This window comes from Corvus cornix, chromosome 3 (assembly GCF_000738735.6).
Source record: "Corvus cornix cornix isolate S_Up_H32 chromosome 3, ASM73873v5, whole genome shotgun sequence".
NCBI lineage: Eukaryota > Metazoa > Chordata > Aves > Passeriformes > Corvidae > Corvus > Corvus cornix.
Window position 1 is genome coordinate 3,846,311 of NC_047056.1, and position 27,986 is coordinate 3,874,296.

At 43.3% G+C, this 27,986-nt stretch overlaps 2 protein-coding genes across 8 annotated transcripts in view; one reads left to right on the forward strand and one right to left on the reverse strand.

Moving 5' to 3' along the window:
- Positions 1-2,564, forward strand: part of REL (REL proto-oncogene, NF-kB subunit) — a 44,166-nt gene extending 41,602 nt beyond the window's left edge. For all 5 annotated transcript variants that reach the window (XM_010403008.4, XM_039568233.1, XM_039568237.1 and 2 more), the window contains one exon: positions 32-2,564. In XM_010403008.4, the coding sequence (XP_010401310.4) occupies positions 32-744 (713 nt within the window). In that variant the 3' untranslated portion in view covers positions 745-2,564. The remainder of the gene's footprint in view (positions 1-31) is intronic.
- On the reverse strand, positions 2,404-27,982 carry PUS10 (pseudouridine synthase 10). Of its 3 annotated transcripts, XM_039568240.1 has the most exons (18): positions 27,904-27,982; positions 26,132-26,268; positions 24,884-25,150; positions 23,520-23,606; positions 19,324-19,358; positions 18,769-18,880; positions 17,097-17,158; positions 14,563-14,608; positions 12,323-12,387; positions 11,812-11,897; positions 9,513-9,638; positions 8,642-8,698; positions 7,658-7,734; positions 7,509-7,564; positions 7,264-7,381; positions 5,997-6,139; positions 5,336-5,435; positions 2,404-5,086 (listed from the first exon to the last, which is right to left on the reverse strand). In XM_039568240.1, the coding sequence occupies exons 2-18, from the start codon at positions 26,255-26,257 to the stop codon at positions 5,048-5,050; spliced, it is 1,602 nt and encodes a 533-aa protein (XP_039424174.1). In that variant the 5' UTR covers positions 26,258-26,268; positions 27,904-27,982; the 3' UTR covers positions 2,404-5,047. The 3 variants fall into 3 exon arrangements, with proteins under 3 accessions (XP_039424174.1, XP_039424173.1, XP_039424172.1); XM_039568239.1 differs by having other exon boundaries at positions 2,404-5,435; XM_039568238.1 differs by lacking the exon at positions 2,404-5,086 and having other exon boundaries at positions 5,345-6,139.
- Positions 27,983-27,986: the final 4 nt, after the last annotated feature.

Sequence of the window (27,986 nt, forward strand, 5' to 3'; positions counted from 1 at the left end):
AAAACCCTAAAAAGAGGCATTCTCTCCGTAGAACCAAACATGTTTCCATCCGCGCTGATGATGCCAGGGTTAGGCGCCCTGGCCAACACGAGTCAGCTGTACCCCGGCTGCTCCCAGCTGGCGCCGGCGGTGGGGCCGGGCAAGCAGGACGTGCTGTCCCCGTGCTGGCTGCACGGCTCCGCGGCCCCGGCCGGGCTGCTCGGCGCCCACCCGCCCAACAGCTTCTCCACGGAGCCCCCGCCAGCCGCCCCGGGCAGCAGCTCCCTCCCGGCCTTCCACGACAGCGCCCTGGCCTGGCCCGACGAGAAGGACTCGGGCTTCTTCCGGACCTACGGCAGCACGAACGGGCCGGGGGCGGTGGTGTCGGCCGCCGAGCTGCACAGCCTGCCCGGCGGCAGCGCCTCCAGCGCCGGCATGCTCGGCATGGACACGGACGACATGAACTGCACCAGCATCAGCCTGGAGAAGTTCAACGCCGTGCTGGGCGCGGGCAGCCACCGGCAGCAGCTGCAGCTGCCCCCGGCCGCCCCGGGCAGCGGCGCCGCGACTTTCGCGTCGCAGCCCGGCCTGGCCGACCCCGTTTACAGCTTCATCGACCAGGAGGTGCTGAGCGAACCCAGACTGTCCAGCAGCCACCAGGGCAGCCTGGCAGACGGCCAGTTCTATGACACCGACGGTGTCCACACTGATGAGCTCTATCAGTCCTTCCCCTTTGATAACATTTTACAGAGCTATAACCCGTGAGCCAGCGCTGGGTACATAGAGCTCCCCGGGTGCCGCTGCGTGGAGAGGAGTAATTGACCCTTCTGGAGTCCCTGCTTTCTCTTTCAGAATGTTGCTGTGCAAGTTTCGTGGTATAACTTAAAGGTTATTTATTGCAGCCCATAGTGGTGCCCATAAAGAGGGCGGTGGGAGTAGGGTTTGGGGTTCTCTACCTTAAAAGTACCTTGTAGACATATTTTTGCGCTATCGGAAGTGGGAACTGTTAACACTTAAAGCTTCCTTATCTTTGGGGACTGTAAAAGCTGGCATCTTCAGAAGGGTTAAAATTTCAAATACTTCACAGGGTTAAAGTTGTTTTGAAATAGCCATTTTTGCTATAGAAATTAAATTTTGATAGGACAGAAATTAGGAAAAAAAAACCTGCACGTGAGCACTCTAGTTCAGTTTCATCTAATGACGTCTGAGTTCTGCTCAACTTACTTGAAAGGTTTGGGTTTTTAACCCCCTTTCTATAAATATTCTTCTCCTAAAATGAGAACATACATTGATTTTCCACGCTGTCACCACACTCCATTTGCTTTGAAGGCAAATTTACTCGTAAATTTTTTTTAATGACTATGTCATTGTTAGATATATTTAAAAAGACCGGAAGGTTTGAGTTCTTAAATAGTCGAGCTCTGTTGTAAAGGAAATCACTGCACAAGAAAAGGAACAGAAAGTGAGGACTTGCCTGCACTTCATCCAGAGTGCACTATTTTACAAGCCATGCCCCTGCTGCTTTAGGAATGAAGCTGTTATTGCTCTGCAAGTCGTGTGTGTGTGTAGCTGCGATGTGAGTGAGATTTGCAAAGGCAGAAATCTCTGGAGCCAAAGTATCCACTTACTCTTTCCTCAGGTATCCCGGCAGTTTCCTGCTATGCAAGTGACTGCTTAAAGAAGGCTCAGATCCTGCCTCCCCAGTACCACCCCCTCCCAGGAGGGCAAAGCCAGAGGCTGCCTTGCTGCAGCCTCACCTCTATTAACAACTTTCAAAGCCATTTCAGTCAGTACTAATTAAAAACACTCCTCTATCCTCTGTATCAGGAACCAGAACTTCTTCCCTCCCACTTGATTCCCAGTCTTCGCTCTTAGCCTGAGCTGTTCCTGGCACCAGCTGGAGGTAACTGGCTGGGTAAGACACTCTGGCCTTGGCTACTTCATTATACTGTTATTTTTTAAGAAGCAACACAGAGAAATGTCTGAGTATTTCTTAAGTGACACAGCTGCTCTTTAGGGCAGATAAGGCTTAAGGCTCTCAGTTGTTACCTTTCGGTGACATAAAACTGCACAATGAGAGCAGCAATAAAAAAAGCAATAAAAAGTCCAAAACTCAGCCCCAAATCAAAAAAGTCACTTGAGATGTAGAATTGTACACAAGGAAAGGTGCTCCAGAACCCCTCTGTGGCTTACAGGAACGCAGGGATGCCTTCCCTGCAGGAATCCACTGCACTGGGAGTACTCTGGTGGTGCTGCTGGAATTCCATCACACAGACCTGACAGGCGGGTGAAGTTTGGAAACTGCTTCCCCAAACTCCAGGTGCACAACAAAATGAATTGACTCTCCCTGTTTCAAAGCAGTTTTTCCTCACTTCTGCACCTCTCCTCCACACTCTTAAGCAATAGAAAGACTAAAGACACAAAGTTTGAAATGTGTTGTTTATTCAGTTCTTTTTTTTTTGAAGTTCTCAGTTTTAAGTATATTAAATGTAAACATTTTACTCACTTCATAGAAAGCTCTTTATAGTACAATTTGTTTTTACTGTATAATTAAATATTTTCAAAGTTCTGTTTTCCTTTGTAAACGAGTTGGTTTGGTAATTAAAAAAACTGGTTATACCAAGTGCTCAGCTTCTGCAACCTCCTCAGCTCCTGACATCCCTCATCATGGGAAAGGCAGGGAAGAGGGAGAAGGTAGGTTATTGGTTGCTTATCCTGGGTTTTTTTAGGGTATTTTCTGCTCCCTGCTGCTGGTGGCAGGGAGCAGAAAATACCCTAAAGGCACGTGAGGGCTCATCTGCCTCAGCAGGTTTTGTGGCAGAGCTGTTGAGTTTTTGGGCAGAGGGGACAAGGGTACAGATGCTTTTGGCTGAGCTGTGCTGCTGGTACAGCTTTCTCCAGGCCCAGCTGAGCTGATGCAAAACCAGAATGCAGGGGGGAGGCATTAGAGGTGTCCAGCTGGGGAAATACAAGATGAAGTCTTGCTCTCACGAAACACCCAGTTTGAGCACTCAAAGAACTCCTAAAAGTCAGGTTGAAGGCCCGAGTACAGCAGGAATATTATTGCTGCAATATTTGGTACATGATGGTTCAGAAACTGGACTGGAAGCAAAGTTCAGACCCCCAGATTGCATCTCTCAGTTTCATATTTGCACATGATCGGTGCCCAGGAGCTGCCCCAAGAGCTCAGGGATATTTGCATATCAGCTTCCACCCCCCCATTTGGATACTTCAGATTTACCGTAAAAATAAACAGCTTGGGAGTTTTGGGAGGAGCTCTCTGCCTGGTCCAGAGAAGAGCTCAGGCTCAGCACTTTGAGGGTCATCTTTATGGCCTTGTTTATCCTGGATTCTGCCTGGGATCCCCACATGCAGCAGGAGCTGCAGAGGGAAGCGCCTCATGTGTCCTTGGCACTACGGCAGCAGCCCTTTCCCCCTTTTGGCTCCATTTCCCCTTGGAACAGCTCTTCCCATGCCTGTTGTGTCCAGAGTGCACAGTCTTGTTTACATTTTTTTCCCTTGTAGCTTATGGAATTTATAAATCATATTTTATCTCACTTTGAGTTTTAAGAAATCACACAGATACGAAATTCTCTTTTGTTTTCTGAATTCAGTTTCTTTAGTTTTCCATCATTAATGACACTTCCTTCCTAGCTGCAGATCATTATCTGAGAACTGCTCATGGAATCTGTTGCTCATAAGAGCTTTGGTATTAAAACCAAAAATAATATTGCTGTCTGAATCAAATTTTTGTGTTAGAGAAACAGGAGCTTCTGAATTACTTATGTTGCAGACACAAGTTTTGACAGCCCAGCACAGGCAGAGCCTTAAAGGAGCTCCTTAAAAATGTATTCATTAACACTTTTAGAGCCTCTATCTCAAGCTCTCATGGAGCTGTTTCTAGCATGAGGTCCTGGCATCACTGAATTCAAGGCAAGACATCCCAGTCATCCTCCCTGTCCCCAGACAGTGGTTTGTCTTTGCAAACATTCCCCTCTTTATTCCCAAGATGTTCACAAAGAGCTCTGAAATTCCAAACCTTAGTTTCTTGTTGATAGTTTAACTCTCTTCTGTTCTTCAGGGAAGCACCTCCCTAATGCATTAACATGATACAAGTATAAAAAATTACTTCCTAAATATGTAGGTGGTGCTTAGTATGAAATATTTAAAATAACCAAAGAAAACCTCACATCTTCCTTATTCCAGGCAAGTTCCTAGGCTGTGTTCAGCTCTTCCAGGCATCCATCCAAGGTGAGGTACAAGAAAAAATGTATTATGCTACTAAATCACAGCTTTTTTATCTGTCTCTCGATACCAACATCCTGTGGCACCTTTTGTTTCTGCCTGCACTCCGACATTCTTGGTATTCCTGTTTTTCTTTAGATTCCCATCATGCACCACTGCCAGGAGTTCCCAATCTTTTTATATAGTGTGACTCACTGGGGAATTCCTACTCCTCAAGAGACCTGATGAGGCCACAACTCTTGTTTCTAGGAAGCATCCCCAATGTTTTTAAATGAGAAAACCTTGGTTTTAAGTGCAAAGTTTTCCTCTGAAAGCTTTTTTTTTCCCTTTGAAAAGTACTTTGAGAGAGAAATTTGCTCATCTCTACTGCCACTGGCCGTAAAGCAGTCAGTGTCTCAGGGAGACTTGCTCCAGGCGCTGTCCTGCTGGCTGCAGTCTCCCTGCCTTTTGGGATTTCCTGCATGAACCGCTCAGAAAAGGTTGTGAGTGGGTTTCAGGTAACTCAGTGCTACCTGCATCCACACAAGGAATGCTGTAGTATCCCATATAAAGAGTTTAAAATAAAATCTGGCTTGATGGAGGGTTATATACACTGGCTTCCCAAAACCTTTTTATGTACAGAAGAAATAAAAGTAAGGCTAGAGCTTGAACCAACACTACCTGGTCCAGAGTGTGTAAAGTAGGGTCCAAGGGTATCCTTTGCCAGATCAACATGATCCAAATGTTCCAGGGACACCCTTGGCACCCAGGCTGTAACACTGCACAGTATCTGGTCTCCAGCTGCTGCCCAGGAGCTGCTGCTTCCTCATCCCAACTCCAGAAGTTAATCAGCCAGGGTTGGAGGCCAGTCAACATCAACAGACTAGAAAAGCAGAGGGGGAAAAAAGCAGCAGAGTTGGTGTTTTACAGATACCAAAAGAATCACAACTCCTTCTGCTACTTCTTGACAGCATCACTCACTGTTGGGTTGCATTTACAAAGGAGAGTAGCAGTAGGAAATGTGTCCTGTGGTAAGGAATGTTGATCCACTTGGAGCAATTCCATGGAAAGCATCTCACAAGGGCAACTCCCTTAGTAATTTCCAGGAAAAGACAAATAGCAAACAACTTACTTCTACATCCAGCTCCAGAATGTCAGCAGTTCTGTTCAGAAGGGACCCAATGTTGGGCTTTGTTCTCCCAAAGTCTCCGTGCACAAACTCTTTAATGTAGCTGGAAATACTGGCTGAGGAGAGGTGGATTCCACACCAAAGAAATCAAAAGGCGGGGGGGGTGAAGTGTTTTTTTTTTACTTCTAAGTAATTTCTCAGTTAATATCCTCTTAAGCCCATACTTATCTTTAAGAGAGCTCCTAATTCCTGGCTTCTGACTCTGGTGCCTGCTGCACTGCTGGCCTTTATTTTGTTTCATTCCAAAATGAGTGGTGACTTTAGGACACAACTGTAACTTTTAAGAAGCAGTGATCTCCAGTGTGCCCTGAAGCGCATTAAATGTTGTGGAAAAGCTCCTTTTTGGAGGTGAAAAGTTCTCAGTTAAATCAGAAAAAGCTGAAGTGTATTTTTAAGCAGCACAATTTTTATATCTCTCACATACTTTATGAAAACTCCAGTGTGAAATTGTGACGTAAAAGCAAATACTGTGCAGCAACACCACTGCCGGAGAGCAGGAATTTTGCAACACCGCAACCACCAGAGCAGGCAACTTCCCATTATCCCAATCACTCCCATCAGGAGGCTGTTTGGCACCTGCCTTGTGTCAGGGCACCAAGGATACGTTCCTGCCTGAGTCTTCAGGTGCAGGCGGAAGTGGTGCTCGTCGATGTACTCGGACCTCATGGTGTGGATGAGCCGGCAGCGCACAGCCAGAGGCCGCCGGTGGAGCACCCGCAGCGGGGTCTTCTGCTCCAGCTTCAACTCCTGGTACAAGAAGCAACCAAAAACGTGAGGAAGGGAATGTGCAAACGCTGCATAGATGGTAGGAATTGTGTGTTGTTAACCAGTCCCATCTTTTTTATCTTTTGTTCTGGTAGTTGAGTAATCTCAAGGCAAGACCCGTTTTTTCCAAGTTTATCAAAGGAAAAAGGGCAGCCCTCTCAGAGGCCAAGGGAGATCTCACATGAACACAAACTAATGCAATCACAAATACAGAGGAATAACCTTGAAATCTCCATAGACCTTTGCTGGAATGACTCCAGGATTTGGCAGCTCACTCAGAGCCTCAGGGCAATCAGGAAAAAGAAATCCCACCCACAAAACGCTTTGTCTAAACTACAGCCAACCCCCTGGAAATAAAAGTGAGGGAAAAAAAGCCTTAAATGAGATTAGATCTCAGAACAGTCTTTTCAAAAGTTCATTCCCAACTCCCTTTCCCAAAGGAGATGCAGCAGGTTGAAAGGCAACTTCTCAGGAGCAAGGGAAGCTAAAGGAAGAGCTTCCAACAGTTGTCTGCCTGAGCTGCAACTGCTCAAGCCCTCATTTTGTGAATGAGCTTGTTGGCAAGTCCTGTAGGAAATGGTGCAACACACCAAAAACTGAACCCACTTCTCCATCAGGCCAACATCTGGAGAAAGTTCTCGTTCCTGCACATGCTGAGCCTTCCTGAGGCCTCTTTGCACTCTGTCATAGACACTTCCACCTCCAAATGGTTGCAGCTGTGGGAGAATGGCTTTAGAGCAGAACAGAAGAGCTTCTCTGCCCCTCTCACTTACACAGGACACTATCTAAGGTCAAGGGGTGCAGGTACCAGGTTTCCTCCTCTCCCATCCACTGATTTTGATGATTTGGTCTCCTGGGAGGTGAACATTACACAAAGATTTGTTGTCTCTGCTATCAGCCAGCCCCCTGTCCTGCTGGAGTGACTGGGGAAGGAAGAAGGGTGGTATGGAAGTCCCTACAGCAAGAGAAACCCTGATTAAAAAAAAAAAAAAAACCACAAAAACCAAGCACAGAGCAAGAGATAGGCCCATGAGTGCATGTATTTAACTCTTCCCTGGGATATCAGGACAGGTACCATTGAAATCAGCAACAAGAGCTCCTGCTACCTTGATATCATCTAGAAAGGCGATGTCTTCTCTCTGTATTGCTTTGTCTGTCCATATTAAGGCACTGTAGGTCTTTGTCTTCTCCTCTTCACCTTCCTTCATACGACCAATCGCCTCTCTAAACAAAAGAAATTAATGACTCACTTAACATCAGCATAATTATACAAGGCTGTGAGCAAGAACACTTCCCAACTCCCCCCCGAGTGTCGCTTTGAAATCCCTCGCCAGCAACGACAAACACTGACCTGGTGACAAGCTGTAAATCTCGAACCTGTATTTTGTCTGAAGAGTCATTAATTGCCTGCGATATTTAAAAAAGAAATCAGTTAGCAGAGCTGCTGGGTTGGAGAGGCAGCACGTGCTTTACGAGTTCCGTGAGGTGCCAGTGATTTACCTGCTGAAGCCTCTTCATCTCCTCCGCGGTGAAATGTATCCTGCGAGGATTCACCAGCTCGATTGCAAAGGGCCTTCCTGGCAACAGGCACAGGCATAAAACACAAAAACATGTTGTTCTAAATTAATGCTGGAGTTTACACAGGAAGGCTGCAAGGTGTGAAGACGCTCTGCTGCTACACAAACAGGGAGAGGACTGGCGGGCTGAGGGATGGAGCATCAGATGGAAGGGAAGAAACAAGGGACCTTTTTTTGGCTACTAAACCCCAGTATCAGCAATAAGTGCAAATTATGACTTCCCAGAAGACATCTTGTACAAGTCTGTGCTAATTGAAAAATAAAATAAGAAAAAAAGCTAATTAGCTTATTTTCTGTCACCTACAGCAATGCCCAGGTGCACGGCGATGTTAAATCCCACTCCCTCAGCTCAACATCTGTTGCCAGAGTTGTAACTCTGTGCTCAGGGCCTGGACAATCCCCAGCACAAGCAATGCCAAGAATCACACTACAAATCAGACAGCAACTGAAACACAGAATTGTTCATTTTTACTTTTTCCTTCCCTCCTCCCTTGGCTACAGCAGCTTCAGCACGCTGGAAAGCAGCTGACCTTTATAAGGGACTCAAGTTCATAAAGAAAACAAGCTCCCCCACTCTGCAGTCACAGTGAGGGAATTAGAAGGATCCAACAGAAAACAAGAGAGAAATCAGTCTGACATAAAGGGCTTAAAAGTAGGGAGTGAATAAAATAAAATACTGGTAACTAACTATGCCTTTCCATGCAGCCAAGGCCACTGAAAAAGGGCTCCTGTTTCAAGCTGGTTTTATGAAGCTGTTTGGTCTTTGGGAATAAATATGTAAGTTTCACTAAATTGCTTCTGAGATAAAATTCCAAAGCATGCCTAGTGGCATTCAGCAGGATCTGTTAGAGGAGCTCCACACACCCGTTTCATCTCTGTGTTTCACAAGGGGTCTTCCAAGCCTTACCATTGCCTAGTGTCCTTACATCCACATCTTCTCTTCCAGAGGAACTAAAATTAAAGCCTATAACAGATTTGAACAAGGCAGGTGAGCTTTAAGTTTACATTTTTAATACTCTCTACAACTTTTAAAAGGCAAAATATTTTCTTTCTAAACTTGTTTGCAAAATATGCTCCAAAGATTTGTCTTTATAAACCGAAGCCTGCACTTTACAAACTGTGAGAGTTCCTGTTATTCCCAAGTTTCTTGAAGAGCTCTCCCAATTCCTTGGCCTGAATGAGGCCGCCACAACCAGACTAACCATATCCATTGGGAGGAGAGGAGGGGGAAGCAGCAGGTTTTTTTCCAAACTAATATTTAATGCAGTTTTTCCTTGGGCCTTCTATGTCTCTAATTCCACATCTGTTAGATGACAAATGATGGGCAGTGATTATTTCATCTGGATAATCCCTGGATAAGCATTTAGCTTGTGGAGCTTTATACACTGAGGAAAAGAAATGAATCGAGGTAAGAAACATGAAGGGGTCAAAAGCCAGGCAGATATTGTGAAATACCTGTGGCAAAATCCTCCTTGGTACAAGTAATTCATGAATTACCAACGGTTAAGAAGTTTGGTTAGGTAAAAACACTGCTACATGAAACCAACATATTTGCATCATCAGATCCACTGAAAAGCTACTTTAGCACGATAAAAGGATCTAATTAGTCCCAGATCACAGCTAAATAAAGTTCACAAGCTTTGACTTGGAAGGATAAGAGAGGATAAAGAAACATGGTTTTTTCCATTATACTCCCATATTAAGTGGGTAGCTACCAAGAAAAAAATCTCTAGTAATGATGAAAAATGTGTGTGGTAGGAGATCTCCTAAATTCTTACTGTCTGCCTTGAATTCTGCCATGAGATGCTCTGAAATCAATTCTTCCACTGAAGACTCCAGCTTCCGCTCCCCATCAATAATCCAGGGAGTCTGAGGTAAATTCCTGGAATATTTGTTGTATCTTCCTGGAAAAAAACAACCACAGTATTTCTAATCATTCTATGACCATGAGCAAAAGCTGCACTCTTGCACAGCACATTTAACTTTCATGGGAGCTTTGTGACAATAAATTGACAGGCTCGAGCTTCTTTTATGGCAGGAGCATTACACCAGCACTATGGAACACATGTGGCTTGGTTTCTGATTTGGATTCAGAGAACTTTATACACTGAGGAAAATAAATGAATCGAGGTAAGAAACATGAAGAGTTTCTTTCTCCTTGCCAGGAGAGTGGCAGTAGCCAGGATGGCCACTTAGGATGGACTTAGGGAGCCTGTGGCTGCAGTCCTGCCTCCAGGTATATCCCTCCTGTTTGAAATAATCTAGGTTCCAAGCCAGTTCTGCCATTGTCTGAAGGCTTAAGAAAAGAAACCCACACTAAAATGCTTTGGCTCACTACAAGGAACACCATGCAAGGAGCAAAAAGTCCCAATAATAAATGAGGAGGAATGGCAGGAGTCTTGAGAAGGTGCTATGTAAAGAGATTGGCATCCTTGGATGATCCCAGGGACGTTTTCATGGCACCTCCGTGACAGGCTATAATCAAAGAACAAGCCTGATGTGGATGACCAATATGAGCGTTTTTATGGACAGGTTTGATAAGAACTGAAAATATTCCCAAAGTAAGGAAATAATTCATAAAGGCCAAAGAGCAACCCCTTGCTTAAACCACTTTCAACCTGAAACTTTGCATAGAGAAAATGACAGAGTAGCTCAGCTCTGTGCATTTCTCTGTGTCTCTGACATCTCAGGGGTTTGGAGTTTCGTATCATATTTTCCTATCTCGAACAATGTTTCCTCCGTGCAGTTTGAGCTGCAGAAAAAGCGACACAAACAAATGGGGAAACTGAGTAACAGTTTCACTGGGGCAAATAATGAAAGTAGGATGACTCATCATTCAGATGCAACCTCACACTGCTAAATTCTCTTTCCATAAAATGGAAAAAGGAGAAGAAGGTTTGCTTTTTTTTTTTCTTTTTTTCTCAGCTCCCCATTCTAATAATTTTAACTTCTGATCTGAACAAGAGTAGGTTTAAAAAACCAGAAGGTGTTTCTTGCTTTGACAGCCCCATAATCCTTAAAGAAAGTTGGGGTGGGAAGTGATCACTAAACATCAAAGGTAAGGTCAAGAGGACAATGTTGTGCTTACAAATTAAGGTCCCATCTCATTTATTAAAAGCAAAATATCTGCACTGTACTCAATAAATTCTATTCTGGACTTAGTTCTTCAAAAATTAAATACCTCCCTGGATTTTTGTTTGTTGGAGCAAGATATAAACTATAAATGACAAGAGCAGTATTAAATGACAGGCAGAAAACAAACCCTCTGTTTTGCTGTTCATACTGTTGAATTCTGATAAAACTATCCCAAAAAGCACCCTAAAATAAAACAGTGTGTTTGGAAAGGCCTATAAGGAGCTGGATATCTTGGATTCACGAAAATGTACATCTAGCTGTCTAACCAGTAATTAAAAATAGGAATGGTTATATGCTGAACATCAGCTACCCTGCCATTCACTTTTGCATGTTTTCATTTTCCATTTCTCTATATTCAGGATTTTTATCATCATAGTATGTTGTATTTAAATTGCAGGTTGGGCTCTTTTTAATAATAATCAGTTTGCATGTATTTAAATAAGTTGTTCATACAAAGGATTAGAAAAAGGGCAGATACTCTGGCAGGCAGACGATAAAGAAGTTAAATCATCTCAACGCAGGGGCACCCAAGTGTTGCTGCACTACCTGTCTCACCCAAACCTCTATAAATCCCATTAAGATTTGCAGTCTTGGATGGGATAATATGCAGAGAAACCCAGATGGTGAAAACCCCTGAATCCAAATCAAAACCCAAGGAAGTGAACAGCACTGCTGGGAGCTTTTTGGTGCAGAGGTGCCTTTCCCAAACCATTATTCTGAGGGGATCCGTAATGCCTAACTTTTGACAAAAAAAAATATCTTCAGCAGGGGTCAAATATAATTTCTTCCCCTTTCAAACCACTCTTGGATAGAGCTGGATTTGTTTCTTTGCTCCCTACACTTCATTACAGGAATTAACAAACAGCAAGAATCCTCTGGGTCTCAGGGCAGTGTTACAAAGTTCTCTTCAAAACACAGCAGCAAATAAATGGATTGCTTTACCAGCCACAAAAACTGCACCATTATTGCACTGAATTTCCGGAGCATCACAGAGCTTCTTTGGTGAACTTGGAGGACATGGAAAATGCCTGCATTGAAAGTAAAACCAGTGTAAAATATATTGTCACTACCAGAACATGATGCAGCATCATCAGAGCAGTAAAAAGTGTCAATTCTTGGCTTCCCACCGTGTGTGATTTTTACCATATTAACAGCACTTGGTGTTTTCCTAAAACTCACCTCCTAACATTTTGGAACTATGAGAATATTCCTTGGAAAGGGAAGCTTACCTTACAAACTCTAAAGTTCAAAATAATCCTTTTAATTAAAAGATCAGGAGTGATTTTCTATTGCCAGAAAGAAAACACATTTTAACCAGTAAACCAACAGAATTTAAACAGTCAAAAGTTCTTTTAAAGCCACCCTACCACTACTTGCCCACTGACTATTTTCCTCCCCTCCCTAATTCTATACAAAAGCACAGTACTAAGAAATAGTTTCAGTATATACTTACTTGAGAAAATCCTCTTCTTTTATCTTCTCCAGGGCTTTTATAACTGCCATTCTGGTGAAAACAGACTGCACAGTGAAATTAAAAAATGAGTCAAGAACTAAGAAAAGCAAAGATAGGATTACACTGTGCAGTTTTGTCACTGCTCACTTGGAGCCCAGGTCCAAATTTGCAAAACAGTTTAAAAACAGAATCCTAAATCCATGAACATGAACCTAAACCAGCTTCACTTTCAAGAGTTAAATATACCTAAGCCCCAGCTTTTATGCCAGTGACAGCAGACAGGTAGTTCTGCTGAAAATAAGCCTGTTGAGTAGGAATCTGTTTCTGAAGTTCAAAAGTTGATTGATTCTCAGAACTAAGGGCTCTGAACGGTGGGGCTGGGCAGTTCCTCCTGTGGAAAGCAAGCAGCTTCCCACTCCCAGGCTGCAGCAAAAGCAGCAATGACAGGGCAGCAGGAGCAGGAGCCACGACTGCCAAGCTCTGTGCAGCTGCTGCTGCTGGGGTAACGCCAGTGAGAATTGATGTTCCTAGGACACGAGAAACAAGCGTTGCAACAGCTGAGGTGAAATCCTGCTCTGGGAAGGCTGAGCGCAGGAGAAGGTCTCTAAATGAAGCTCCTAATCAAAGCATGGTCAGGTCTTGAAATCTACCAAGCCTGCAGCCCCTCTCTCCACAGCCTGCTCCACTCTCAGTTCCCTCAAGGTAAAATGTTTTTTCTTGCATCTCCTCTGAACTTCTCATTTCAGCATATTCCTGCTGTGTCTCATCCTTCCAGTCATGCTCTGTGAAGACCAGCCTGGCTCCCTGCTCTCGATCATCTCTTTTGGCACTGGCAGGAGATTCAGCTGGATCCTCCCCAAAGCCTTCACCAAGAACCTTAGAGAATTCCAGGTTCCTCAGCCTCTCCTCCCAGGCATGGGCTCCAGCCCCGGGACTGCCCTGATGGCTGTCTGCTGAATTTCCAATTTAATGGTGTCTTTTTTGCAAACTGGACTGGGGATTTGGGGAAAAAAATTTAAAAAAAAAAAAAATACTGGGTCACTGTTTGGGACAATTCAAGTCTTGGCTCTAAACAGAGTTCCAGGGTGTCTTCTGGAAAGCTGCTCTTTCTCCTTCTAAGCATAAATTAGAGATAATAGCACTTCCCTTCCTCATAGAACAGATGAGCTGGAAAGCCCTGCAAGCAGCAGCAGGTTTAAATAACTATCTACAGACAGCACAGAAATTTTCCCTCAGAAGCCAGTTTTTACACCACTTCTCTGATTAACACAGCCCTTGAAGCCCAGCTTCTTTGTAAGGACAAACCTGTGACAGCTCTTCAGAGCTGGTATTTTTCTTTAGATTCCCCTACATTTTGTTGCCTATGTGGTTTTAACAGCCAGGCCCTGCTGGTTTAGCTCCTTATGTGGGATTTCCCCCCTTTAAAGGACAGCAAGCAGCGAGTTATAACAATACAGCCCTGCTAAAAAAAGAGTGGCGTTTATTGGTCAGGTGGAGTAGAGTCAGCAGAATTCCTGGGCCAGACTCTGCCTCTGCCAAACGTTGGCAGACTCTTCACCAGAAAGAATAAAAGGCCTTGCAATGGCTTCTCACAGAAGTTACTTGTTCTCCCTCTGATCACATCAACTGTCCCACTTGTATCAGTTTCCCTCCGACTGGTTTTTTATCCTCACATGTCCCCCTTTCCGTCAATGGTTGTGTGTGTGCTCAGGGTCTGCAACAAGTGGCAAGGTCCCTTTTCTTTCCCCCCCTCCTCCAGAGGCAGAGAGGATAAAACCATCCTGCATGCATCCTGGCTTTCATTCAGATCAGAGGACATGAAAACTACAGAGTGATCGTTTCCCTTTTGGCTGCCGAGTCTCATCTTCACAATGTGACTTATCTGAACTGCTTCACCCACAGAGAGCTTGAGGATCATCTTTTATGCTACTTTTAATGCATGACAATCAAATTCCTAGATCTTAAGGGAGGTATTTACAGAGGACATTCCGAAAATTATGGCCTTTAGACAGCCTGGAAAATGAATGACCTAAAGAAAAGCACCAAGCTCTTGGTTTTCCTCAGCTGAGAATTGTGAAGTGAATAAAGGAGACAACTTTATTTTCAGACAATTGAAAACTGGAGAGCTTTTTGATGAAGGAAAACCAGACATTGAGCACTGACTGAATACCCAGATAAGTTGTAGCTACTGCTGTGAAATTCTGAATGTCTGAACAGAAATACAGTGCTGGAGATCTTACCTGTTTGTTCTTTGCTGGTTTGAAACAGTCTGGGCAGGCTGTGGCTCTAAACACAGAAATGAAAATTAGCTGCTCCTCTTACAGAGAAAGAAATAAACAGGCAGACTCACAAGCACAGCACGTGAATGGTTTTTGTACCCATACAGCCAGTGTCTCGCTTCCGCAGCTTAGCTCAGAGCTAATTCAAATTCCCTTTATCCTAAACCACAAATGGTGCGAGATGTGCCTTGCTTGATCCAGAGAAATCATGGACAAAGCTCTCTTCTTCTGCTCTGACCAACACCACTGTGTCTCAGCTTTGAGAAGGGCTGGAAAAGCACACAAGTTTAGCTTTCAGTCCTTTCCAATCCTTCTCAATAAAGGTCATGTTTAATGTTTTAAGTTTTAGGCAAGATTTTCTGACACCTTGAAATCTGTACTTGCTGCTCTTAGACAATGCCTACTACAAACCTGAGATTCAAACTGTCCCTTCTGGAGAGGAAAATTCAATTTCCTACTGAAAAAGTAGCCCCAGGTGTTCACACCACTTGTGCTTTGCCTGTTCAAAAGGAAACTACTGGCTGTTTCACAAAAGTGAAAGCCAAGTCAGTGAAACATTTTTTCTGAGTAGTGTAGAGGAAGTTGCTCTTCCTATTAGTGGATTTCCATGTATGCAGTCAGAGACGATTTCTGGATTTCTGTGTATGCAGTCAGAGATATTTCTGACCTTCAACCCAATTTATCACTTCTTGCTGATGCTTTTCAACACCTCTGTATCTATTTTCAGACTCTAAGGAAGCAGGTTTTGCAGTTTCTATACAAACAACTTCCCTGGCCAGTCTGCGACACAAAGCAGCGCAAACTCCCTCTTCCAGAATTTCAGTATCACCTTACCCTTAAATATCTCCAAATATGAATTGACAAGAGCCAATCCAATCTTGGGTCATTTCAGCACAGCTACCTCCACACAACTGTGTAAGAGCAGGAGAGAAACTGCAGATGCCATGCTTGGAAATCCAATCCAAAAATTCTCCAGGTTGAGACAAAGTCCTACTTTGCTTCCATAAAATCCATGACTGTCACTATTCCTGTGACAATTGCCAAATTTATCATATTCACATCAAAACCAAAGCACTGCCTCAGAATGTGCCCAGAGCCAGCCACTCACACAAGCAGAATGCCTTGGCACCTCAGGAACCACCGCGTAATTAAATTAGGTAAGGTGCTGTTACTTCAGAAAGCCTCTCAAACCTTAATTGCTGTTTAAGTGTGCTACAAAGAGAAGGCAAATAAAGGGATATTGTCAGGTCACATGGAATAAACCTGAGTAATTGGAATGTGGAATGGAACTTCTTTACAGCTTTCACCTCTACAACTGCTCTGGTTGGAGCACTAGCACTGGCACCATAGCATGTTCCACATCAATATTCCTGAAATGCCAGAAAAAGGATGGAAGGATGAGCTGAAAATACCAGGGAATAGGTTTCAGATGAAGGAAGTAAAATTAAATAAATGAGAACAAAAGGGTGAAGGATCCAGAAACACTTCAGTTCTTACAGGATTGAAGGTACCATTATTGAGAACTGTAGTTTGGCCCCCTACAATTTTCTCCCTCTTTTGCCCAGCCTTGAAGAAGCTGGAAAGGAAAGATGTTCAGCAAACACTGATTATCATTGTTCCTAATACCTGCTCCTTCCCAAGCTTCCATTCCCTCATCCCCCACCTCAAGACAAACTAAAGATGCAGTTGTGGAAAACCAAGAAGGTGGTGGATTGAGCACTCAAAGATCACAAATTGCCAGAAGAGAAATCAGGAAATAAATAAAGGCTGCGAGACAAATCTCCAGCCTCAAGAAGTGAATTCACTGTTCAGCAGAGATGTCTCTGCTGAGCGTCTTTCTGTGCTAAGAGCTTGCAGTAGGTGAAAATTAACTGAGTGAAACTTTCAGTTTTCCAGGAAGCACCAACAAACAGGAAGAGTGACCCTAATTATCCAGAATATACTACAGCTAGATTTTGAGAAATCAGATCAAATGGCAGCTAAATTCACAGAACTGTTTTGCTTCTTTGTGTACAGCAGGTGCCCTACTGGGCCAGGCCAGAGGCTGTGTGTAGTGGCCAGGGAAGTTCTGTTTGTTTTCATCAACCAGCTACGTTGGATTAACTCACTTCTAAGCCCTCCCTCCTGTCCATGTGTCTTACAAGAGGAGGAAAACCTATGTATAACCTCAAAAGATTCCCCACCTGCAGTTACATGGTTTGAATTTTTAAAAATGATCCAGGGAATGACTTTGAGAAGGGCTGAAAATGAACAACTCATCTGAATGCTCTCCTTCCAGCTCAAATCAGAATTCTGGATGATATTTTTTTATTGGCATCAAAGAGCAGAATTGGTGTAACTTCAAGCTCTGCAACTTTATATGGATATGAGGAAATCTAGATGCAGGCCACAGTCTAGTTTATAAACATGGCATATTGTCCTCTGTAACAAATCCAAACCAACAATATTGCACAACATTTAGATAAAGATCTTTTGTTACTTGTAGAAAAACTTACAGGAAATGGCACTCCTCGTCTGTTTCTGGGTGAGCAAAGACCACGCTAACTTCAAACAAACTCTAAATTAAAAAGAAAGAAAAAATAACAAGAGGGTGGTAATAGTTTTTTAAACAACCACGCAGGATATTCTCAAGTACCCACATTGTAGTTTCAGGAAAACAGTAGAGGCAACAGAGACAGTAACCCATTTATTTATGTTTCAAGACATTAAAAGGCGTGCCAGAGCAGCACTTGCCTTTCTGAAGTCACCAGAGATGATGTGAGAGCACTTCACAGCCATGAGTGACCTGCACTGGTCCCATCCTGTGCAGGGCCAGGGCAGAGGCAGCCAAGGCTCAAAGCCTATTACGGTCACTAAACCCCAGAGCCCTCCTGGCAGTGCAATACAGATAAAAACCCTGCTGTAGTCACCACTGTAAAATTTTGTCAGGGGCTTCCTTTGCAGTGCCTGCATGGCCTTGGGGCAAAGAAAGGCAACACATCCTCGTGGATTGACAGTAGCCCAGGACCTCCAGCGTAATCTCAATTCTACCCCCAATTCCCTCTCTGGCCTTGGGCAAACAACACTCATTACTTGTGTTACTCAGATACCAGAACATCTCAGGAGGGCTATTGAAAAGATTGGCTAATATTCAAGTGCCTTGTAGATAAAGGGCACGAGAAAAACAACTTTTATGGTACAGGGATGTCTGGAGTGGCTCAGTGCCTAAGTGGTGTAGAGCTTTTACTAAGTTGCTATGTAAGAAGTTTGTTTCTTCCTGCATCATCTTCAGAGTAACTGAGTGGGTTTTTTCTTCACTAAGAAAAAAGGGATGCTTTCAATTAGCACTCCTGGGAAAACACAGCCTGTAATTATTGTGGAAGCTGACAAATCAACATAAAGACTCAGTGAATCTACTCCTGGGGTCAGTGCTATGGCTGGTGACAAGTAAAAACTACAGACAGCCACAACTGCAGAAATTTTACATTCAAGATGATTCAAGGTGCTCCTGAGTTTGGCAACACTTGATGGCCATGTTCAGTCAACGCCTTTCAGAAAGATTTTAAGGATATTAGTCAGAATCTTCAAGTTGAAAACAGCTTGAAAAAAACATTTCTGTTGCCTACTTAGGGGTGTTGCAGGTCCCAACAAGCCGATTTCTAGTGCTCATTAAAGTGAACAGGGACCAGTCTCTTCTCTTTCAGTTCATTTCAGAAATATATTTTACCCACAGAACCTGAACAACTGAGCTCCCAGAGCAGTAGCAAGTGTTGGCACTGACAGGAGAGCAAGGAAGGAATGTGTGAGCATTCTTCAGCCTCCGCAAAACAGGGATCCCGGAACAGGAGACAACTGGAAAAGTCTCATTAACAGAAGGAGGATGGCAGCACAAGAGATTTAGCACAAGGCTGTGGTGGTTTCAGAAGATGCAATGATCTGTGTGTACAAAAATGAAGATTGGGCCCCTCAGGACGCACACTTGGAGATCTCTGGTTAAAAGAATTTCCCCCCCCAATTTCCTACAGTGAATTTAGGAGCCACTCAGCTTGTTTCTCTCTTAATAAGGAAAACAGGATAGATTTTTATTTCCCCACCATGTGTGTAAGTGTACAAATATACACACACAAACACATATGAAAAAAGAATAAAAAAACCAAAGAAAAAGGCGTTCTGTTATTTATACAAGACCTTTCCATCAGCAGGAACACCCAACTCTTCTGACAACTGGGGATGAATAATCCACTTATAAGCTTCTTTCAGCTGAACAATGTCATCCTTTGCCAAGGGAAGGCCCAGATTTCTGAATCACAAAGAAATAATAACTTGCACAGGGGTCTGTCAAAAATAGATACATGACATACAGTATTTCAAGAGGAACTTAAGTAACTACTGCCAAGTAAAACAGATGCACTTTTTTTTCTGTGCACTGAGGAAACTGATGCCAGAGCTTGCTGGGAGATCAAAAGTTGCCAAAGTCTTTACAGAGCCTGCCCAGAGAAAAGCTGAGAAAGAGAGAGATGCATTTCAAACCACTTGTTTGGGAACTTACAGAGCAAAAGAGATAAGGAACCCCAAGTAAGGTCCAACCAGGGAAAAAAGAAAAAACCAAACACACAAAACCCAGCTGCCACCTTATTCTTTGTAAGCATCAGGTAAACTGGGCTATAAAATCAACATTTATGTAGACAAATGGTGTTTGTATGAAGAGGTCTTGTCAGACAGACAGCAAAAGCCATTACTCACCTCATCTCCTGCTTCACCCCCAGCCAAGCAGCACGCTGCAGGTCACCAGCCATGCCCAGGGAAAAGAGAGCAAAAAACAAAAGCAACTGAAATTAAGGCTCAGAACTCCCAACAATCTGAGAGACTCTTTGCAAAAGGAGAAGTGTTTTAAAAACTCATGACTAAAAGGAAGTATCAGGAATTTAGTTTTTGCTTCAGAAGTGGAAAGATGGAATTGGTGTTTGTTTTTATTTCTAAGACATCACTTTGCTCTTCACCTCAAATCCTATCTGGCTTTAAAAAAAAACAAAAGAGGTTTCATTAAACTGTTTGGAACTTGCTATCAATACTGTATCTACAAAAAGACTCTTAAGTCATTAGTTGTCTTCCATACAGAGAAATTTTTAAAAAAGTGTCTAAATGAATGGTATATGAAAGCTGATTGACATAAATTAATAAAACCCCAAATTCAGCTATCATCCATTATAAAAAAGAAAGAAATTAAAAATATACTTGCTCTTATGGTAATCCCAGAATTACCCCCTTATTTGAAGCACACCACTTAGTTTAGGAGAATAGGTTAAATATGGAAAACGTGAGGAACAAGAGGAATAATTCTAGAAATCAGAGGGAGTTTTTAGTACAAATGCTTGAGTTCACTAACAATTAGTACAAAGAGAAAAACTCCCCTCAAAACTTCCTACAATGAAGCACAACAACATTTTCAGTTCTCTACTAACAACAACTACAAAATACATTAGGACTGGCAGGAAACCACTTAACTAGTTCAGCCTGTGTCACCATCCTCACTGAAGATAATTCCAAAAATCAAGTTGTTTGATTTGAAACAGCCACAGTGAAACAGTTTTCAATCTGTAGGCTGCAGACTTTTAAATCCCTTCCCTGTCTTTCATTCTTCATATACAGTGCTTAAAGCATAACCTCCCCCAAACACTGCTGCAAGAATTACTCTCCCTTGTCAAGGAAATAATTATAAGGATTAGGTTTGAGAACAGGTCTCAAACTTCAGGAAGCAGGGCCAGGATCACATGGATATCAGAAGGAACCACATCATAGATCCCTTTTCCATGCTGATAAGGAGCTCAATCAAAAAAACAAGTCTATTAGCCTTCCATTAGTCCATCTAAAAGAATGAGGGAACCCTAAAAACAGTGCTAGAAATTAAGAGGGAAGAGGGATGGTGGAGAGAGGACACGAACTTTGTTAGATCCATGATACACAAACCCCCACACTGCTGAATGAAACAAATGCAGTTGTAGTGATGAAATGCTGTTTGCTCAGATCCACCATGATTCATTATCCTGCATTTGTAGACAGTATGAGTAAGGCTGCTTTACTTGAAGTATCTCGTAATCCTGTTTGCATAATAACCCAGATAAAATCATAAATAAAAATAGCTTCAATTGAAATTCCTTGAACGTAGCTCTGAACTAGAGGATATGACAACCACAGAACTGGGCCTAGGAATCTGCATTTGACAAATGCCAATTTACAAAGAAACCTCTCCCATGCCTTGATTTAGAGCACATGCAGGGTTGGGGCTCAGTGGGGTGGCTAATCTCACTCCTCTTCCCTGTTTTCTGGGGATAAAACTACAAAATAGGCAAAACTTCTGCACGGGAGCAGCTATGCTAAAATGAGACCACAGGTCAAATTTCATCTCCTCTCTCTCTTGATTTCCAAGCTGAAAGAGAATTAAAGAAATCACTTTCCCCCTTCAATTAAGGGGAAACAATAGATGAGGGTACTGCAAGCACAGAGGCCAAAAGATCCCAAATTCCAAATCGCATTCAACCACCAAGCCAGCCAAACCCCTCCACTCTCTCCCAGCTGTACGTGGAGCAGGGGATCAGATCCCTCTACTTCGTAATTACTTCATGTTTGCGAAGTGGGTTGAAAATGAAGACTGCTCATTACAGAGCTGAAGCCTGCAGGGCAGTGCTTAGCAGCAAACACATCTCTGGAATACAGCAGCTCAGGTGCTGTATTGATTACAAGCTGCAGGATATCATTCTGGTGCTGTCTGAGGGAGCTTAGTGGCAACAGTTGAAATACCATGTGCAATCCCAGCCACAGCGTGGTTTGAGAAAAGAGCTTGGAGATGGGGAATTCCAGGATGAGGCACAGGCAGCCCCTACAGGGAGTAATGACTACAGATGTTATTTGCATCAATGTCCTTGTAGCAAGCACCAGGATGATGGATCACAACTGAGACCACAGACAGAGCCAACAGTCACCCTTCTGAAGGGCACGACTCACTTCATATTCTAATAGAGTTGTCTGACATAAACCTGGGACTCCCGTATTTATGATTTATTTCAATCAAATCTCCTACTTGTGGAAGGAGGCAATTGCTTCCTTGCATCACAGATACAAATACTATGCAAATGTAGATTTTATGTCCCGCTCTTCTCCAGCTCCCCTCGTACATTTTAGACTTGGCAGGATGACAACTGCCATAATTAAATGAGTTGAAGGTAATACTGAAAGGCAGTTTCTGATTTTTTTGTTAAAAAGATGATGGAGAAAACCTGTGTGTCACACCCGAGGGCAGTGGGAGAGGCTGCCTTTGGGTGTCCTTTGATGATAGGATTACACATGTTCTTGTACAGAGCAGGTCAAAGAATTAAAAGCAGAATTTAACAAATGACCTCTTTTCAGCACAAAGCATTTTGAGATATTCTGATATCTGATTTTGATATTTTCAGACATTTTTACATATTATATTGCTGCCTTTCTGTGGCTGTAAAACAGGTTCTCACCAATTATTTAAGTGATAAAGGGATAGGAGGTAAATAAACCCCTGTGATTTTTAAAGTTCTTCCTCCACCATCACCCCTTTTCACCCCTGCAGTCAGAGCAAACAGCTGCTTTAGCACTTGGCAAGGCTGGAGGCAAGGAATAGAAAGGACAGCAGGAACTTCTTAATCCAAACCTTCTCCCAGTCAAACCAAAACTGCTTCCAAAGGGAACAGATCCGGTTTTGGAGCTTCCTACTCGCTCATTTCACTCCATCTATTGATTCGTGGGCGCACAGCACAGCTCTTACTCCCTTGGCTGTGCCCAGCAGTGCTGCTTTGCTGGAACGCAAGGCCCAGGCAGTGAGGACATCCCTCGCCTGAACTGCAACGCAACACCACCCTCTACCGAGGCTTCCTGCAAACACCCGGTGCTCTTTGAACACCTCAGCTTACACCGGGCTTAAAGCTGGAGTAAAACTTGGTGAAGTCTGACCTACGTTTGGCGTTTCCCAGAGCACCACAGGCATCCCAATACTCACCTAGCCTGAAAGTGCTTTATGACACACCTCACTTTTTAGAGGCATCAAAAACCAAAATGGGAATCAGGGCAGTTCACCCAGCCAGAAAGAACAAAGCAAACACACCAATGATGCTCGATTTAGGATGGGAAGCAGAGAATCTTATGCTCCAGAAGACTTAGGAGCAGAGTATTTGTCAGCTGTGAGAGTGGCATTTGCCCAGGATGCCACAACTAACAGCACAAATCACCACTGCACGTGCAGTAGATTACTTAACAAACTGTGTGGGAGCAGAGGAGGCCTCAACACAGCTTTACATACAAATCCAACACCACCTATGCTTCTTTCTGCCATGTTCACTGAAGCTTCCACCACATCTTAACCGCAGCAGGCATCTATTGCACCGATTTACACGGTGCTCTTTAAAACACCACTTTTGCATCACTTTTAGAACAGTACTTTTGCATCATTTTATATCAGAAAGCAGGGGAAGATTGCAAAATATCTCACAACTGAGTGTCTTTTCCCGTCACGTAAAATGCTGAACACCTCAAGAGTTCATTCTCAAATTCCTTCCTTTGCATTCTGCACTACCAGTTTTCATTTCTCCCTGGAAAGGCACCAGCTGTGTCTCCAAGAAGATCCTCACAGCAGGGCTGGCATCTGCACCAAAGGGAACAATTCACTGAGGGTTTAAACAAACTCCTTTTAGGTTTTCAGATGGAAAGTAACTCCTGGGCTAACTGAAAACTGAAGTGACTCAGGCCCTTTATTAATTACAATAATACTCACCCACAAGGAAGGGGAGAGCAGACTCCACTTCCAGCATGTGCTTTTGTTTTTTTTAGCCAGTAACAATTAAAAATTAAACCACCTCCAGCTCGTGCACACCACAGTTACTTTCTTAAATATGTATTTAATTATTTAAGTTACTTACCTCCCTAACAGACAGCTGTGGGGGTAGTGACACAGAAAATACAAAACTGGTGAACTGGTAGTCAGCAGAATTAACTTTTTGGCACACCTGTAAGAGAAGGAGCTTAATATTAATCTTTATAATTTTATAAACTTGATAATCTGTATTCTACATAATCACTGTGAATTCATGCATGCTAACATACATTCAGAGAGATGCCCAAAATACAAACCAGAGTAATCACTAACAACTTATTGAAATATAAGCTTTTTTGTCCTGTTAAAAAAATTTACTAACAAACTGTATCCTTAGTGCTATGAAACAATCAAATTCACTATTTTAAGGCCAGGGCCAATTGTATATTGAAATTTTAGGTGAAATCAGCATCTCAGATAAGGAAATTTATGTATCAAATATTTAGGTTTTGTGGTGCCTTAACAAGTGCTGTCAGATTTTCCATTGCTACAGAAGAGAGTAACTCTGAAACAAACACTAGCAGTGGATTCTGTAAAAAGATACATATTCTGCCAATGGAAACAAAAAAGATACAATTATGTTCTGCAACAACAGAAACTACATACTATGCTTTCTGTCTAGTCCCATTTTTGACACATTCCTGCTATTAAACGAAATCCTTTTCAATCAAAACCCTGTTAAACATCTCAGATGCCAGTGTGAGTTTTCTAGCTGATATTTCAGTTTGTCACATGAGCAATTTGATTGCTCAGAGATGGTGTTTGCAACACTCCGTGCCCACATTCTCTCCTAACTCACATTTTCTCTGTTATCCACAACCTGTTGTACCACCAAAACATTTTCTTCCCCTGTGGTACTTCCTAAAGATGGGTTCATGCTGTATTAGAAACAGGTAGTTCAGAGAACAGCACTTGATGACTCCTCATTTTCCTGTCACATAAAAAAGTGAAGAGAGGTTGCCTGTTCCACTGAGGTTTCCCTTGAAAGCAGCTGAACCTCAGGCCATCTACTAAATTCATGTAACCACATATCTGTTAGTCCTTTTCTTAGGAAAGTGTGCTCCCTGCAGTCATTCCATTGCACCTGCACTGCTATTTTTTAAAAAGTGCCTCTATGCAAAGTCTGGGCAAAATTCAGTCCCACCACAGATGCAACTTCCCAGCTGCACAGGTGTGCAAACACTGCCCAGGAGCAGGACGGAGTAGAATGCTGCCATCTACATTCCAAATATCCCAAATAGGCAAATGTTTTGGTTTGTTTTTTGGTCTCTTTCTTTCAAAAGAAAGAGAAAACATCCCTTTGGAAAAAAAACCAAAAAAACTGCACAATGTTTTCAGTCAGCAGCTCTATCCCGTAGGCCCCAACATACACAAGCTCCAAAAAAGTAGCTCAAAAGGCTAAGAATGTACCTTTTTAACAAAGTCAGCCTCGCAGAACTCCTGCAGAATTCCCAAACACACGTTGCAAACCTTCGCAGCCGAGCTCTCCACTGCGGCGTTCCCATCGCCAGCCTCAGGAATCTGCGGGATGGCTCCGTTGTGGTTCACATCATCAGCACCTTCCTCCCTGTCTTCGAGTCTGATTCTCTTACAAGGGGGGTCAGCCACATCCCAAGAGACTGTGTCTTCTTTTTCCCGATTGTTTTTCAGAAATTCCTGTAAATCCTTCATCAAATCCTAACACAAACAGAGCAATCGCACTGTGGTTGTTTTCTCCTCTTTAACAAACACAATTCCATAAGGCAGTACTATTCCAGTTGAGGCTCAGTATATGGAATTAACAACTTGGAATTTATACCCAAAGACATCTTTAAGACACAATTCAACAGCTCCAAGCTGCATTTCTCTCAAAATAGAAATTTCCAGAGAAAATATTGCTGAACAACTCGTTTATCATCCAAGAACAAAAACATTTTCCAGACTTGCACAAACACATTTATCTTTGCCCCATCATTATTCAATGAAAAGAGACATTTAGTGCTTTCTTGTCATTTAGATTATGTTAGAATTGGATTCCTCCAACTCCACTAGCCCAGGAAGAGAGTTGGCCATTATAATAAAAAGAAAAGGGAGCAGACACAGGTGGGTGTGAAATGAAACACACAGAGTAAGAACTTTGTGTCGGGAGAGAAGCCTTCAAAAATTAAGAATTACCTCCATGTCTCTGATTCCTGGAAGGATGAGAGACAGGACATAGCTCAGGAAGAAGGGTTCATTAAAAGGTTTTCAGTAAGGAAGACAGCAGTTACTGTGCTGTTGCAACTCAGAGGAAAATCAGGTAGAGATGCAAAAGAACAAAAAAGGGCAAAATGAACAAACACTCCTCAAATAATTGATAAAAAACGGAAAAGGATAGGGAAGAAAGATGTTAAAAATTAATTCTGGAGAGTCTAAACTTGAACAAAGGTGAAACAATCAAGACAGACACCAGCAGACACAAGCACAGAGACAGGGGATTAGAGCAAGCTAAAAAGGATGTCTGATAACACCGTGTTTCTCTGATTTATCCTTACCCAGTGCTCTCAATTCTTCAGTGGCATCCTCCTACCAATTCTGCAATTTAATGTAAATTTCCTTTCCATCAAAGCAAAAAGCACAGTTTTTCATAACTCCTTTTCCTCTCAGGCAAAGAGCCCAAGAACACAATGAAGGACAAACCTTGTGTGGATGTCTATAAAGCATCTGTGATCCCACGCAGCAAAACCTCAAAATACATCGCGGGCAAGTGCCAGCGTTGAGTAACAGCTGAACAATTGGTCTGTCCTTCTCTGTTAGTGAAGACATGCTGGGTAAATCTAAAATTCAACACAGAAAAGTAAAAAGAAAGAAGCTTAGAATAAACACAGTTCAGCAATTCAATAATAAAAAGACTCAGCTTAGACTTGACTGCACCACGTTTAGAGTAACTGGAATTTTTTTTGTCCTCTACAGAAAATTTAGGATACATGTTTGTTTTAAGTCACAGGCACAAGAAAAGTGGAAGACCAACCCAAAAAGACCACTGACTGGGGGAAAATCTCCTGTACTTCCTAGGATTTTCCTAGAAAACCTGAACTCGAGTTCTGACAAGGGAATGCAGAGCTTTTGCCCAGTTTTATCTTGGATAAAGTACGTGACATGCTAATCTTTACTGAATGAAGGAGGGTGGAGCTAAGACATATTGAGGCAAATTTAAAAGGGAAATTCCTCCTAAAATTGCAATGACTAAAGAAACAGTGTGTTAAAATAACAGGGGAAAAAAAAAAAGAGCCTCAAGCCATCCCCTTCTGTCATACAATCCCCTCCAATTGCTTAAAGATTTATTTCCCCTCTCAATAAAGAACTCCTGTTTTTGTGAGAAATCTCATAATGGATTCTCCCCCCCCCCCCCCCCCCCCCAAAAAAAAATCATGGCTGATTTGGTTTCCTGTCATTCTCTCTGCCCAGAACTTTAGGACAGACTGAATTTTTTTTTTGGCCGAAATTTTGTGATGGGATAGAACTCAGCATTTTTTTTTTGGAAGAAGAGAGATTCTGGGTGAGGTTCTCACCCTTACTGGACACCTAGGAAATGTCAGAAGGCATGTAAGGATAACCACAATTGTTCAGACCAAAGGTTTAATGAGTCTATTATCACCCAAAGAGGGAATAAATTCAGCAAGGAATTCCACAATACCTACAGACTAATGAACCACCTGATTTTGGTTTGGGCTTAGCTCCTGCAAGCGACATTTGATACTCTCCTAGTTCTTGTGTCCCAAGAGATGGGATATATCCACGTTTTCCATGCCAGCCACAGTCTGTTACACCTGCAATATCCAATCCTACTCAGGATTACCCTGCACAGAAATACTGCAGCCGTGGAAAACCTCCACAGCATGGGAAAAGTTCTTACTTCCATGAATTTCGTTTGTCCTGGGTTTGGATGCTTTATGGTAAGCTGTAAAACCAAGGGCTACCTGGAAAACTTCAAAGCTGCTTTTCAAGAGGAAAGAGCAAACACAAACACGCTTTTAGGTAACTGTAACCTCAATTCACCTTCATGAGACTGAAATACTGGCAGTGGGTGACGCTTAAGGGCAAATGTGGCAACATTCGTGACATTTTGTGGCAATGTGGGGGGAGGAATCGGGGCCCCGCTGGGGCCCAGCACCTCAGGGCTGAGCTCAGCACCCCTCCTGTGTGAGTGAGGGGGAGCTCAGGACCCCGTTCCGGCCCGAGCCTCAGGACTGCGGGGGCTCGGCAGCCCCTGTCTGACGGGGCGGCCCATTGCCCCCACACCGCGGGCCGAGCCGGAGGGGCGCGGAGGAACGGGGCCCGCTCAGCACAGGGCCGGCCCCCGCAGGCCGGAGGCGGGTGCCGTTCCCGCTCCATTCCCATTCCCAGTCCCCCTCCCTTTCCTACTCCCACTCCCATTCCCACTCCCATTCCCGATTCCCGGTCCCGCTCACCCCTCGCTCGGCGGCCCACGGACCGGCACAGGCTCGCTCGGCAGAGCGGCAGAGCGCATCGCTCAGCCGGCGCGGCGGGGCGC